The sequence below is a fragment of the Cheilinus undulatus genome, linkage group 21 (assembly GCF_018320785.1).
Source record: "Cheilinus undulatus linkage group 21, ASM1832078v1, whole genome shotgun sequence".
NCBI lineage: Eukaryota > Metazoa > Chordata > Actinopteri > Labriformes > Labridae > Cheilinus > Cheilinus undulatus.
The window spans coordinates 14,801,369-14,816,665 of NC_054885.1; the positions used below are offsets into that span (position 1 = coordinate 14,801,369).

At 37.2% G+C, this 15,297-nt stretch overlaps 2 protein-coding genes across 3 annotated transcripts; both read right to left on the reverse strand.

The window, feature by feature from the left end:
- Positions 1-1,609: 1,609 nt before the first annotated feature.
- LOC121503465 (nuclear factor of activated T cells 2 interacting protein) lies at positions 1,610-7,281 on the reverse strand. Of its 2 annotated transcripts, XM_041777889.1 has the most exons (10): positions 7,200-7,281; positions 5,904-6,002; positions 5,664-5,724; positions 5,468-5,585; positions 5,226-5,306; positions 4,672-4,767; positions 4,497-4,566; positions 4,244-4,388; positions 1,981-2,096; positions 1,610-1,880 (listed from the first exon to the last, which is right to left on the reverse strand). In XM_041777889.1, exons 1-10 carry the CDS (start codon positions 7,209-7,211, stop codon positions 1,719-1,721), a joined length of 960 nt encoding a protein of 319 aa, XP_041633823.1. In that variant the 5' UTR covers positions 7,212-7,281; the 3' UTR covers positions 1,610-1,718. The 2 variants fall into 2 exon arrangements, with proteins under 2 accessions (XP_041633823.1, XP_041633822.1); XM_041777888.1 differs by having other exon boundaries at positions 4,497-4,767.
- A 585-nt stretch (positions 7,282-7,866) lies between these two features.
- Positions 7,867-13,511, reverse strand: sgf29 (SAGA complex associated factor 29). Its single transcript, XM_041817015.1, has 10 exons — positions 13,425-13,511; positions 12,766-12,844; positions 12,594-12,669; positions 12,405-12,477; positions 11,617-11,681; positions 11,382-11,511; positions 10,889-11,035; positions 10,740-10,775; positions 9,659-9,821; positions 7,867-9,411 (listed from the first exon to the last, which is right to left on the reverse strand). Exons 2-10 carry the CDS (start codon positions 12,829-12,831, stop codon positions 9,295-9,297), a joined length of 873 nt encoding a protein of 290 aa, XP_041672949.1. The 5' UTR covers positions 12,832-12,844; positions 13,425-13,511; the 3' UTR covers positions 7,867-9,294.
- Positions 13,512-15,297: the final 1,786 nt, after the last annotated feature.

The following is a 15,297-nucleotide window of genomic DNA, read 5'->3' on the forward strand; positions in this document are numbered from 1 at the left end:
ATTCCTACATTTCTTATTATATGTTGTTTTTTGAGTACGTTAAAATTATTTACTATTTATTTTATAGTCATCACTGTTTTTCATCACTGTCATTTGTTTCTGCTTGTAAATTTAAATTTTAGACTAAATTACATTTTCATTAGTAATGACTATACCTCATGTTTATTTTTAATCTTATTTTATTAATACTAGTTTTAAAAAATCCTTTTAAAATCATTAGTCAGCATTTCTGTTTGGCATATTTTCATACATTTGTTGATTTATCTTTTATTTCAGGACTGTATTCATTTTATGATCCATCCATTCATCTGATTTTTTGTCATTCAATCACTCTAAAATGTACTAAAATAATTTTAGTAACAGTCTACCTTTCTTGATCAATGCTCAGTTTCCATGGAAACCACTTCCAAAAGACAATAAGGCTCTAGTGTGGAGTTTTTAACTGGTTATGAAGCAGACTGAGATTGATATTTAGGCCTCTTTATGGGCCAAAAAGCAAACAACAGCATCAGCAACAACATTAAATACCTTCCAAGTTGCTATTTTATTACCTGTAATCACTGCTGGGGGGTAGGTGTAGATGGGTTGCTTAAGAATCTGCTTCATTTACAGTTTCAACATCAAAGATACACATTTAGTGATGTTAACTGAGTATGCAAGCCAAACTAGGGTCAAGAGTTAGTTAATTAGAAAAGCTCTAAACTCTGCAAACACCACTTACCCAAAAAAAGAACAGATTAGCTTTTAAGACATAACGCTCTTCTCACAGGGGGACACAAAGACACACATTAAACCAAATTTTGAATTCTTTCATCTTCTTCCACAACTGTTTGAGATGCCTTACTCACACTTGTCTCTGATCAACTATCTGAAAAGATATACTCGGCTACTGTCTGCCAGACTTTAAATAGCCGAGACCGATGTAGTCTTCCTCCCCATGAAGACCATTAAAAAAACCATCTCTTTACATGATGATACAGTGCTGAGGAGCAAGCGGAAGTTAGGGAAAGAGTGACCAATTTAAAGGGGAGGATCTTTAAATAATACATTTCAGTGTTTTAAAACAATATCTTTTTTTATAAGATCTGCAAAAGTAACAAAGCTTAAAAAAAGACAGATTTCAACCCAAAGCTATTGCAATTTCAGTGCCTGGGACTTCCATGTTTCATGCTGTGGTACTGATATTTGTTGCTTTTTACTGTTACTGGTATTTCTGTTTAAATTTCTAGTATCATGACATTCATAATTGTGAGAGCTTTGATTGACTGACTGATCTGATGACCTGTGCAAAGGTTATGTGTATGAAAAATTGTGGTGGCTCCACTGAGCAGAGTTCAACAAGTTTACAGAAGTGAGGATTTTCTGTCAGTATTGTCATAAAAAAAGTTTATACAAGAAGGAGAAGACAGATTTTAAGAAGGAGATTTAATGGTTAACATTTCTGATGTGGATAAAAAAAAAACAGGCAGCAGTGAAATGAACACAAAAGAAGGGGCTATCAACTACTTTATGTTTTCAGATCTGAGACTGGTACGAAGAATTTGACAAATTTATTTTGCCTTTTGTTTTATTTTGAACCGTATTAAAAAAATAGAACATTTGCACCAAATGTGTTGCATTTATTTTTATAAATAAATTTATATTTACAAATATTGAACAATGGATTCAGATCACATATTTTTCATACATTTCTTGTTAAATACAGGGAACCTAAATGGTTAAGTCCAAACTTCGATGATGTCACCGTCCTCCATGTCGAGCTGAGCTGGCGTCTGGTTGGCTGTCACTTTGGAGCCGTCGAATTGGAAGCTTAGTTTTCTCTTGTTAATGACTGACAAGTTGGAGGTGTACTGGGAGAAGATTGAGCCCAACGGAGCGTCCTGAAACACAAACAGATCATCACATCACTATTGTTTGTTTACTGCGGCTCACACAGACACAGAGCCATTAAGGAGTTAAATAAATAAAGGAGATATGAACCTTGTGCAGGGTGAACTCCTGTGAGGAGTTTCTGTCTTTGCTCTGCAGCCTCACAGTGATGCTGCTGCCACTGCTGACTGCTGCACTCTGCTCCTCCGCTGCCATGACGTCACACTCTGAACCACAACAACCAAAGAAAAATTTATTTGACCTAACAACGAGGTTACTGGTACAGGCTGAAATATCTATATGATAGAAAGAGGCTGGGATTCACTTCCAGCTCAATCGGTGGGAAGTGGCTAACTTAGAGGACAACTTCACTCGTGCTGCAAAAGTGTTCATCATTAAAAACAACAATAATCCATCAGAAAAATGAGGGAGAAAATCCCAGCAGTGATCACTGTACAGCAGGCAGCATCTAAACACATCCCAACCAACTAAACAACAGATCAACACTGTCAAACAACTCCAACACTGAAGTTCATCTGACTCAGAATGGAGTTAGCGTTACGCTTTAGGGGTTAAATCTACTCTGAAATGTTTCACACTGAGATAACAACACTCCAGTTTTTACTGTGTATCACAACCATTTTTCTGCTGTCTGAGGTCGTGTTTATTTAGCTAACCCTGTGGTTATTTGATCTCTTAGGAACTCCATCTAACTGTGGACTTGGTTCCTTCCATTCATTCATTTCAAGAATTTTTAAATGAAGCTGTTTTTAAAGTTAATTCATTCAATCAATTCATTTTAAAGCAGAAATGAAACTGAACTAAAGATATGCAAATGTACTGTTAACACAAGTTAAAGGAAAATTATTTTGGTTTGGGCCTTAGTCTTACAAAAAAGGCAACTTAAAGGGTAATAAGCATTTATCTCTCCCCCTTTTTAGGACTGACTGATAGTCCTTTTATCATAAAAATAACCAAAATAATCAGATAAAACAATACCATACAATATAAAACTGTTAGATATAAAACAATGATATACACTTATTTTTAGGGAATATAAAAAAGTTACACAGGGGTACAATGTATAGCCTGTAAGCCACATAAAAGAAAAAAGCAAGATTTTGAGATAAATACATAATATTAATTATGCCATAAATTTTTGACATAAAGGTTTTAACTTCTTTAACTTTTAACTTCCTTCAACTATGCTCTTAAGCAAAAGCATATGATGTTCAATAAAAATTATATGTTTAATATAGTCTAATGTCTTTATAATCTATGTTAAAAATATAACTTTTTATTCAGAATAGACATGAATTTTGTGCCTGAAATGAACTGAATGAATGGATGAATAAAAGAATGTGGAAATTAAACTGTCTCTCTGGTTTTGTCAGAGAGGAGACCTGCAGGTTTGCTGAAGAAGACCTGCTCCTGACCAGGTTAGCTTTACAGACTCAGTCACTAAGCTTTAGTTTCCTCTCCTTGTGAAACAGGCTTGACTCACGTCTCAGTCTTGGGTTTGAGTTTCCTCCTTCACTGACACGGAAATCTCAGAGTTTACCCCCATTTCAGGGTTAACAGACTCAATGTTTGCACTAAACCTATTTAATGATATAAGCCCCCGATGTTCTACCAAATAATAAATGTCATCTGTGAATCAGCTGTTTGATGTACTAGATGCCAGCTTTAAATTGATACAACATGACGGATTAATATTTGCAACTGACATCAGTTCATGTCCACACATCATTTGCCAAACGGGCAGATTTTTGCGTATACTGATGTTAAATCAACACATCCATGAATCTCTGTGAGATACAACACCATACAAGGTACATCAGACCATCAGCTTTTGGAAATTTGTCTCAGACGCTATTGCTGCACACACAGCTATGCCTACAGTAGCATGACTGAAAATTTAATAAAACAGCAGAAATAGATACAAATATAAATTTAAACAGACGCATATAAAGCCCTCCCCCCCAAAAACACAATACAGTAGACATACAGAGTTAAAAAAAAAAAAAAAAGGTACAGAACTAGACAGTGTGTGTACAATAATTTGCTTTTAACTAACTATTTGCATGGATATTTCACATTCCTATCTGTCTCAGTGGCACCTTCTGTTAAAAACAGTCATATACTAGTGAATGCTATTAACTATACAGTGAGTCTTGTTTCATAGTTTGTATTTATAGTCTTGTTTTGGACAAAGGCCCCTCTCCACCGTTTGTATGCTGTAGATAAGATGTTTTGTTTATGATGGTGATTTGGTGCCATCTAGTGGTTAACTTCTAAAGTGCACCAGCATGCCAGAGAATAAATAAAAACTCACAAAGGCCAAACAGCCTAAAATAAAAAGATGTATAATCACCTATGATATCTGCAATGCTGAGGCCGAGCTCGCTGACTGTGGAGTCTGTTGGGAGTTCCACGTCTTTCCTCAGCAGCAGGAGGCGAGGAGGAGGAACCTTCAGGATGATGGAGAGCTTCTCCACAACGTCACTTAAAGGCGTCGACTGAAGCACAGAAAACAGGTGAAACCCCCTCAAAGTGACCAAGATCTGACTACTTCCTCCCCTGATGCTTGAATGTTTAAGTTTTTAGGAATATTTCAGCGTACATACCGACAGCACCGGGATCTTGTGGATGTCTGTTCTGCAGCGGATCTTCAGCGGGATCTCCCGAACTGACGAGCTGTAAGGGGAACTCTGAACTTCAGAGTTTGTGCTTAAGACAACAACATCATCATCATTGTCGTCATCATTGTTTGGGTTCAAAATGATGACATCATCGTCATACTCTGGAGGAAGGATTTTTTTCCGTCGCCTGGACCTGTTGTCTTGAGGTTCAGGAGACAGGAGGGAGTTCACCGCCTGAAGCTTTCTGTCAATCTCACTGAAAGAAACAAAAACACAAAAGGCTTCCACTGTTAGAACTTTGGCCTATATCATCTGTCCCATTCAAACGCAACAATTTTAAGGAAATAATTAAACTTCTTCTTTAATTATCATTAAAAATGTTTTTTTCTCTGAGAGGATTGGAACAATCAGAAAAATTGGTAGCTTCTGAATAGTTAACCAACGTCTGAGTACCTGTTTACAATCATATACTATTGTTATATACTACGAAGGCCTCCTTACCCACCTCATTTACTATCAGATATTAAATCATCTTCAATGTGCATTGAGGTGTGTCCACAGCCAGCAGTAAATCTTACCACTTGGTATCTGACTGCCCAAAATAAATGTTCATGCATGTTAATGCAAGTTATAAATGGGGTCTAAGGGCTAAAAAGCCACTTGGATGTATGTGAATGTTGCTTGCAGTTTTAAGTGATATGTCTCCTTCTTCACCTCATCTTCTTCAGGAACTGTCTCGAGTGTTTGTTGACTGGACTGTCTGGAGGAGAAGGAGAACAGCAGCGGACTTCTTCTCTGTAATGAGGCATAATAAGTGTTGGAATAAATTCAGTTAAATTTGTTGAAACATAGATGTCCTTGAGCACATTCAACTGATTTCACTTCTTATTATCTAAAATGTTCATAATAGATGGAACAGTATTCTATTGAGGGATAAGCCCCCTCTGACTACGAACCGCTGTGTTTTCTTCTCTTCATGTTCTGTTTCCTCCTCGGAGTCGCTCAAGGTAGAGATGGCCGCTGCTGGATTATGAGATGAAAACTCTGACCACAAACTCTCATCTACAACGCTGCCTGTTAAGAGATAAAAACCATTATTATTAAAGGATAAAATTCAAACAATGCTTTTACCCAACATTGATAAACACTCACCTGTGTCTTTCTGCTCAGTAAGGATGGCTTTCATTGGCTTCAACTGCAGGCTTTTGCTTACCTATACACAAAACCAAGCTGGTCACTTTGAATAAGACTATTTATACAGCATCTTCCAAAAAGTTACAAAATTTTATGAGATATAAACATTTATTCAAAGAGGAAACTACCACTATCTTTAATCATTTCTGAGCATCAATTGTGTCATCAATGAATACAGACCGCTGCCTGTTTGTTTACCTTACTGGAGTAGACGGGCACTGGGACGATAGCTGAGGGGTCGAGGATGCGTCTTCGTTTTGGTCTTGGCTTTAGAGCCACTTCTTCACTGTCAGACAGCTGGGAGCAAAGACACATGCTGCGATGAGCTCTAATCCACTGCTGTCTACATTATTTATATCTCACATAAACTCACGGATCACTTTATACAGTACACATGTTCATTTATCTGATCAGCCAACCATGTGGCAGCTGCCAAAGCCTTATGGCATATAGAGACGGTAAAGATCTGCTAAAGTTCAATGCATTAGTTAGTTACTGTAGGATGTTTAAATGTATGTGTTCATTTTTTGTGCTAAATATTTTAATTTTAAAAAATGAATGATTAAACACATTTTATTAAATATATACTGCATTCTCTACGTTTGATTATTGTTAAGACAGTCACAGAGCCATGAGAAAGTATTTGCCCCCTTTTTAATTCCTGTTTTTGTTTGCTTGTTTGTTTGTTTTTGCATATTTATCACACTTAAATGTTTCAGATCATCAAACCAATTTTAATATCTCAAGTTTCAGGCACCAAAACACTCTCGTGTAACCCAACAGCCAAAACGCTACAAATGTTTACCTGAAAACGTTGCCATGTAAACAGAGCCAGAGACATGCAATGTGTGTGGATAATGGTAATGAAGAAAGACAAAATTAGATTAGTAGTAGGGTTTTAGGATGTGATGTGGACTCATACTCTCACTATGTTCTGCTGTGTTATCAACAGTGGTGGAAAATGATGTCTTATGCATCAAGCTATATTCATTTTGACTAAATGAAACTGCAAGTGAACTGTAAACAAATGCTAACGTTCTTAAGTTAGCAACCAAAACATTACGCAGCTAGGTAATGGGGCCACTACTTTGATAGACTTTCACGTAGGATTAAAAATATAGAGCTATATTAGCTTAGTTTCATTTAGTAGCTTGAATTAGACCATGGCATTTTTAGAAACTAGAAGTAAAACCAAAAAGGTATCACTGTCATCTTCGACACGGTTCAATCACTACAGGCTCTTGTTTCGATGGACTCTGATGAAACAGATCAAACGTTAAATTAACCGGAGCTAGCAATTATCCTCCAAAGCTAATGTGGTTGACTAGCAGTTAGCGGTAGTTGTGTCTGTTTTTGACCTCCCATAGGATTTGCTCACATTTCCCTAGAAGCAAGTTCGACAACAACAACATTACACGCCGTTGTGTTGGCATCGTAAGTGGATGAAGAGATTTTTTTATCCGATGACGGCCAACAAATCTATCAAACACTCACCGCTTCAGCCATGATTGTTTCTTTTCCGCGCGCAACTGATGCGTTCACGGACCGTGGGATAAAACAGGGTACTAAGTTTTGTGTTGCTTTCAGGGTCAACCTGAAAGACGAAAGACCACATTGGAGCAACGTTTTTATTTCATTGTGGAAGCTAAAATGCGTACAAATTATTACAGTAGAACAGGATAGAAAACGGATTCGGTTTATTTAATTACTGTGATTGAGTAGTGTTTTGGCTGCTTTAACTTTTTTGAGTACATGTTGAAATCAGTACTTTTACTTCTACTTAAGTAAATTTTAACTGTAGTTTTACTTGAGCACAACAGTCGTGTCTTTTTTCCGCCATTACGCATAATATGCACGTTTGCTTTTATTACATGCTTAAATACTTTAATTTAGGACATAATCTTAACACATTGTTTTACAGATTGGCACATTCAAAGTTAATTAAATCACCATCCCTCGCCATTTTGCTGGTTTGAACTTCAGCATATCATCTTGTCCATGTCTATACACTTAAACATCTTTGGTTTCTCTCAAGTGATTGGCTGATTAGATACTTGCATTTTGAGAAGTTGAACAGGTGTACCTAATAAAGTGATTTGCTAGTGTTTGTTCCTCTGTGGTTTAAATGAGTCTGATCTGCCCTCTTAAACTGGAACTTTAAAAGAATATCTGGACATTAGGAGACTTAAACTGCACGTGATGAAATTCAATTACTTGTTTTATTACAAAATAATGCAAATAAAGTTTCAAAGCAAAATCAAAGTCATTTCCTGACCCTGTACGGATGTTATTTTGAACACACAGGAGTTGATGATTCATTTGAGAAGTTTAACCCTAAAAAGCAAAGAAAGCAAAATGTATTAAGAGGAGATGTGTTTCTAATGTTGGGGTTAAACTGTGTAATGAAGCCAATGCAAATCTATAAACTTGTTTTAAAATGTTTTGTAAAGCTATTATTGATGCTTAAAAGTGCAATAAATTAATCTGCCTATGCCTATTCATTTACTACTTAATCCATGACTGTTAAGTTTCCATACTTTGTATTTTGTTTGATGACTGAGTAAAAAATGCAACTTTTACTCAACAGAAAGAATTAAATAGTCTTGTTTCAATGAACAATCATTTATCTTTTACAAGTACAAAACATCTGAATGCAGTATAACCAAAGAGCTGCCATCTGCATCCTAAATGCCTTTTAGGTCTTACAGTTTGCTACAAGAAGATAAAACATCATTACAAAGGTTCGTCAACATACATAGAGAAAGATAAATCACTTAAACAATGGAAAGGTGATCAAAGTGTAACTTCACAGCGTTTAAGAGTGTTGTAGTCAAGGGGCAACAATCTTTCAAAGTTCTGCCTTTTCCAGGTTGCACATATGGATTCATAGGAGTGCCATAAAGTGAGAATTAAATAAAATAAAATGAGAAAAAGGGTGTAATTTTCAGCATTTCCATTTTTAATTCAGTTTATTTTTGTATTTTTGAGAATTTTGTATTTACTTTTACTTATTCTAAAAATCTTTGAACAGCAGGGTATTTCTATCTGTGTTTAACCCACTTGATTGACATCCGTCTTTCAGGAGTAATAAAGAGAGTCAAAACAAAGTAATTTAAAAAAACATAATGCCAACATATTTCCATGTCCACATCTATTTCTTTATGTTTAAGTTGACTCTTGTTATATTTCCACATTAATCCCCCGATTTAATTCTAACCTTTTGGGTTTTACGGCATTACTATGACTCCATAGTTATCTGTTCCAATCTGCAACAGGAATGTTTAATCTGAGACGGGTTGAGTCTACTTTCTGAGTGTTTTGAGTATCTTACCGTCAGTTTTCCTCTACACATATCCTAAATTAAAATGAAGTACAGGCTTAGAACAAAGCTCATTACTTTCCTTTATCAGATGCTGAGCTCTGCAGCCCATTTCTCTGTTTCTTAGTGATGATTTGAGGATCATGTTACCTCAGTCAGTTTCTGAAATTGTGACTCCTACAAGAGAAATTGAAACCATTTTCAAACATAATATAGTCCGATGAGGCGTCATCTTTGTCTTTTTGTGTGTCTTTGCCATCCAGTCAGTGATCACTTCTTCTTATTCTCTTTGCAGGCGACCACGTACCGCTGAGCCACATTAAGTGGAGGAGAGTAACCATCAGCGTATGAAGTGTCCTCGAACAGCACAGAGTAATCGTCCTGCGGCTGGAAAACAAGCACATTCAAGTCACTGTGGAAGCTGTTGCTCCATCTTCTTTCAGGCTGATACTCAAAGCTTAAAAAAACCCTGCCTGCCTATCATTATTTTTCAGTTTCTATTCACATTTAAAGACATTCTGACAGTTTGTTTTTCTATACGCTTAAGTCAGAAACAACTTGGAACAAAACATGCTTTTCCAACTAGTAGCACTTCTCACTGTATTTTAAAACGCTTGCCAGTGCTGAGTCTCACCCTGTGTGGGGGGTTGTGGATGAGAGCCCGGTAGAAGCAGGTGGTCTGGGGGTAGAGGGCCAGCACCAGCTGGTCCTTACTGAACAGGGCCTCGGGGTCCGTCTCTGGATTGGCCTTCCACTGAGGCAGAGGAATGATTCGCCGTCTGCTCAGAGTGTGTCTCCTAAAAAAAACACAAACACTTTTTAGACACATGAAGACTGTTTTCCCTGAGAGAGAATATTTCTGAAGTACAATCATGTCTATAAAATTTAGTATTACATGTTGACAAATTAATTTACTTTTCTTTAAATGTTATTGACAACATTTCAGGATTTACATCATTACCTCCGCTAAGGAGGTTATGTGATCGGGAGGGTTTGTTAGTTCGTTTGTTAGTTTGTTTTTTAGCAACATAACTCAAAAAGTTATGGACGGATTTTGATTAAATTTTCAGGAAATATCAGAAATGGCATAAGGAAAAACTGATTAGATTTTGGTAGTGATCTGGATCACCGTCTGGATCCAGGAATTTTTTAAAGGATTCTGTACTATTGAGAGACAGGGCTAATCGCAGAGGTCTGTGCTCTCTGAGTGCTTTTCTAGTTTGTAGTGTAGTTTTTACAGGGTGTGTAAAGACAAACCGCTGATTTTTTCATTCCAGCCTAATACTGAATTTCTCAAGAAACCCACTCTCGTACATTCTCTGCTTAACATAGAGGGAAGCTGATGTATAAATGCGGCAACTAATACCCAGGAAAATTGCGAGTAGGGAGGGTTGATGAGGTTTATGTGGTGCGACTAGTGCAACCTCAGCGGCTATGTAATAAAATGTCTTTATTATGTTGAATGTCTGCCAGTATTTTTTCTTCTGTTGTTGATAAGGTGAATATGTACGTCTACTGTATACTGCATGTATATAAAGGCAAAAAAAGGATTTGGAGGAATGGAAAAACACTACTGATGCAGAAAAAACAAAGAAGACGGCCACATCAAACAGACAGAAACAATGAAATAATACTTTTTAAAAAGAGTGATGCTGGTTAAAGCTAAAAAAAGGAAGTTAAATGATGAATTGTAGAAATGATAAACATGAACTCACTCTTTGCCTTCTTCATCGATATCATCTACTTCATATCTAAAGGGAGAGGTGAACAAAAAGTCAGATGAACATCACTTTCCTCCCTGATATTTGAAATCTTTTATGTCTTGCAGAGTAAAGACAGCGTAATAGTGTTGGTTTGTTCTCACTTGTTAGTGGAGTGGTTGTAGCTGACCACCTCAGCCAGGATCCACTGCTCGTCTCCGTCCACCGCCTTCACCCTGGCTGCCACCTTGTCACCCTGCTTGGCCACGTAGTCGCTGCTGGCTGGAGTGGCCCCGCACAGAGGAGGGGGGCTGATTAAAAAAAAAAAAAAAAAGACAGGGTTAGGGTTAGGGTTAGGGTTTAGGGTTAGGGTTAGGTTAGATAGATAGGGTTAGGGTAACCTAACCCTATCTACATTTGTTTTCTGCAGCATTTTTGAATAGTTTTATTCTTACCTATTTCAGTTTTTGGTTTCTGCTAAATGTATAATTCATTTAAATTTAAAGAAGAAGCCTACTATACTCAAATAGAAAGAAACCACCATGATTCTATGCCATGTAAACAACTGTTCCACATGTATATGATCATCCCGTGTTTGGAAATATATTGCAACTGTGATCTAGGGAATTTATAATCAAAGAACTCCCAAGCAGCTACCTCTCCCCAGGCTTTCCGATCCACAGAGGAAGTGTCATGGCCGACTGCTGAAGGAGCGTCATGAGGACGCCTCGCCTCATTGTCTTTCTAGGAGGGTCGCTGTCACTGTAAACTCCAGCCATCTTAGCAGCTGCAATTAATACAAACATTATTGTTTCAAAATCCATCAAAAATCCAGAGAGCAAGCTGCAGAAATGTTCGATCAGCAAAATAAATATCTTCATCAAACACGCACCTATTCGCCTTTCCTCCAACAGTGACTTGATCTCTGCTATTTTATCAAGCGCATGCCGCAGGATGCTGCAAGAGGCAGAAGAATCATTTCAACAGTCACAAGTTAGAACATCTCAGGACAGAAATTCTCAAGAATATGGCTGTCATCTGGTCACTTTTTCAGTCCATCAGTTTTGATGGAGTCTCAAAGGGAAAACTCGTATACACTGAATTCAGGAGAAATGTCAAATACTTATGAAGAATGCATCCCTCGCTACCTTGCACATTTTCAATACAAATTTATAGCTCAGTTTGCAAATAAAGACCTAAAACAAACAAAAGATATGAGAATTGAGCTAAAATTGATGAGTGGGGATACTAAACTAATCACAGACTTCCTTGTTAAAATTGTGGAGCCGGTTTCCTACATTACAAGGTGGGCAGATTTTGTTTTAACGAAAAGGACCAATGAAAGCATATCCCTTTCACTTTTAATAATAAAAACCTGCTTTGCTTTTCTGAATTAATGTTATATTGTTAATCCAGAAAGTAGACTTTCTCAAGTGAATGCTGTAAGCTTCAATACAAATATGGCTTGCCATAAATGCTTCATAACTCAGTGCTGTGCAGACCTCTTCTTTTTCTCATAATGACATAAAGTCTAATAGTTACATAGGGTTTTGGGGATCTTGCACTTAAGAGAAGTTCAACTTCATCAAAGCTCTTGTCTGTGTTTTTTTCCAACAAAGTCCCAACTGATCTGTTTATGATTAATACCCTGTCAAGGAAAGTTAATGTGTGGCTCCTCACCTGCACTCTGCTTCTGCATCTGCTTTAGCAGTGGTGTACAGACCCCTTAGCTTGGTGCGGTAGTAAGGAGAAGCTGAACGAGACAGAGGAACAAAAGATCTTAGTCAGAATCGAGAATAATAACTGACAATAAATGAGAAATCCTTCTTGGACAGTGTTTGTGGATGGAGGAGGTTTCATATGACTGACTTTTGTTTTCTGTCTGCATCCTCTCATGGGTCTTCTGAATGTTGAGCAGATTGTGTTCACTGCGGGACCTCTCCTCCTGAGAAAGACAAAAAAAGTCATTTATTTCTATTTATATAAAAAAAACACATTGCAGCACCTATATGCATGTATATCAGTTTGTATTTGTATTTACCTGAGTCTGTTTGATGAGCTGATGAAGCTCTGTGAGCAGCTCTGCAATCTTGGTATCAGCTGACATGTTTTAAAGTAACCTTAAGAAAATTCAGTAGAAACATGTTATAACAGGCATGAAGAACTCCATGAAAAAAAAGGCATTAAAGTTTTAAGTGAGGGGGTTGTTATTGCAGAAAATGTGACTGGGAACAGACATCAGATACACAAATACTTTAATATAATCTGACACCATATTTAGTGTGAATATTGATGAAAACCGGACAAAAAAAGTCGATCCTGCTGATTCTGATTGGTGCTCTAATTAGTTTTCATGTTTCCCAAACAGCAAAGTATCACTGAATTGATGGACCTTTGCAAACATTTCTGTTCTCTCTTTGCATGCAAAATATCTTTTTCTGAGTCAAAACCTTCGGTAAAATACAGTTTCTTGCTGGATAAAGGTGGATTTCACAGTAAAGCCCCTCATTACTAACAGTGAAAGAGTCCGTCATAGCCACTTTGATGTTAGCTGATTTGGTTAGCAAGTAGCTAAGTGTATGCTAGGTTGTTAGCTTTACTTTTCGTGCCCTTACGGCAAAATTACACGTACGTGTAAAAAAAACCTCTAAATAAACATTTGCCTTTCTTTTTAACAACACAATACGTTGTGTCGCTTACCGTGCAGCGTTTTCTGTTAATTTAATATCGTCTTGCTAACGACGTAGCTAAGCTACTTCTTCTTCTACGGGGTTGACAGGAAGTTACCAACCCCATTACCTCCGCACACCGCACCCAACTGGACGGAGTATGGAGCTACAAGATGGGCATAGTGAGTTAAAATGATGTTTTTCAGTACTCTGTTTAAAATTTGCCCTTCATTCAAAGGGCAAACCATGTAGCCTGCTAAACACAACACCACGTTTATGTGAACATCACTGAAATTGATTTTAAACTACTATATGGTGTGATATATCAATATTTGATACCTGGTATAAATACTAACTTCACTGTTACAAGCTAAACATGTTCTGCAACATATTAAGACTTTTACATCACCAGTTCCAACATTTTTAGAAAGGTGTTTAAATTATTCACACTAGAAAAAAACATATCAGATGTTTAAATGTTACCATTTTATGAAAATATTTGCTCATTTTAAAGTTGATGGCAGCATCACATCTCAAAAAAAGTAGGGACATGGTAGTGTTTACCATTGTGTAGCATCCTCTCTTCTTTTAACAACAGTCTGGGAAGTGAGGAGAACAGTTGCTGAAGTTTTGAGAGAGACTACAGGCGGGCCAGTTCAGCACCCACTCTTCTACTGTGCAGCTGTGCTGTTGTGATGGATGCTGTATATGATTTAGCATCGTCTCGCTGAAATATGCAAAGCCTCCCCTGGCTGGGAGCATATGTTGCTGTAAAACCTTCATATATTTTTCAGCATTGATAGCACCTATCCAGATGTGTAACCTGCTCACCCCATTGGTATTAATGCCACCCCATACCATCAGAAATATAGGCTTGTTAACTGTGTGCTGAAAACACTTGATGGTGCCGCTCCTCTTTTATCCTCGGGACGTGGCATTCACAGTTTCAAAAACAAATTTCAAATTTTGCTTCATCTGACCACAGAACAGTTTTCCTTTTTGCCTCTGCCCATTATAAATGAGCTTTGGCCCAGAAAAGACAGTAGTGTTTCTGGATCGTGTTCTTAAGGCTTCTTCTTTACATGATACAGCTTTAGAAAGCATGATGAGCCGTGCTGACAGAAAAGGATTTCTGGAAGTGTTCCTGAGCTAATGCAATAATTTCCAGTACAGAATCAGACCTGTTTTTAATACAGTGCCAGGAGATTGAAGAAGACAGTTTTAAGCAGATTAGTGAACCTCTGCCCACTCTTTATAATACTCCTTTTATACCCATTCATGTTACTGAACTGTTGAAATGACCTAATTGGTTGCAAAATGCTCCTCCACTGTTTTACCACTTACTTTTCTAGCCTTTTGTTGCCCTGTCCCTACTTTTTTGAGATTAGTTGCTGCCCTCAAAATCAAAAGAGCTAATAATTGTCATAAAATGGTAAAAATGTCCGTTGTCAACATCTGATGTGTTGTTCATCCTCTATTGTGAATCAAAATCTGGGTTTATGAAAGTTGCAAACCATTGCATTCTGTTTTTGTTTACATTTTACACAGCACCCCAACTTCTGTCGAATTTGGGTTCTAATATCAAACTTTAAGTTGATATTAAATGTCAGTTCTCCTCTGCTTTAACATACTTCAAGAAAAAATTAAAGCATTGGACCTTTTGTAACCTTTTAGCCACTGCAACAGTACACTGTTTATTTTGATCCAGTAAGACTAGCCTTTTATTTTAAGGGTCCTCTCAGAAAGACAAATCTGAATGTTTCATCCTCCACTTTTAGACATCTGACTCGGTTTCCAACCAGCTTCCTCAACAGTGTGGTTTTGAGTGTAATTGGGTCGGTTTTCTCTAAAGAGAGCATTCAAACACTGCTGCTCTGCATATTTTCCTGTAATATTCAACATCT

Excerpts from the sequence above, each read along its gene's own strand:
- LOC121503465 (XM_041777888.1), bottom strand. Across the intron at positions 5,725-5,903 it reads TGCCCGTCTACTCCAGTAAG|GTAAGCAAAAGCCTGCAGTT; the intron begins GTAAACAAACAG and ends TTTTGTGTATAG. Across the intron at positions 5,307-5,467 it reads GAAGAGAAGAAAACACAGCG|AGAAGAAGTCCGCTGCTGTT; the intron begins GTTCGTAGTCAG and ends GCCTCATTACAG.
- sgf29 (XM_041817015.1), bottom strand. The coding sequence starts at position 12,831 with ATGTCAGCTGATACCAAGATTGCAGAGCTGCTCACAGAGCTTCATCAG. Across the intron at positions 11,682-12,404 it reads GATGCAGAAGCAGAGTGCAG|CATCCTGCGGCATGCGCTTG; the intron begins GTGAGGAGCCAC and ends TGCCTCTTGCAG. Across the intron at positions 11,512-11,616 it reads GTTGGAGGAAAGGCGAATAG|CTGCTAAGATGGCTGGAGTT; the intron begins GTGCGTGTTTGA and ends TATTAATTGCAG.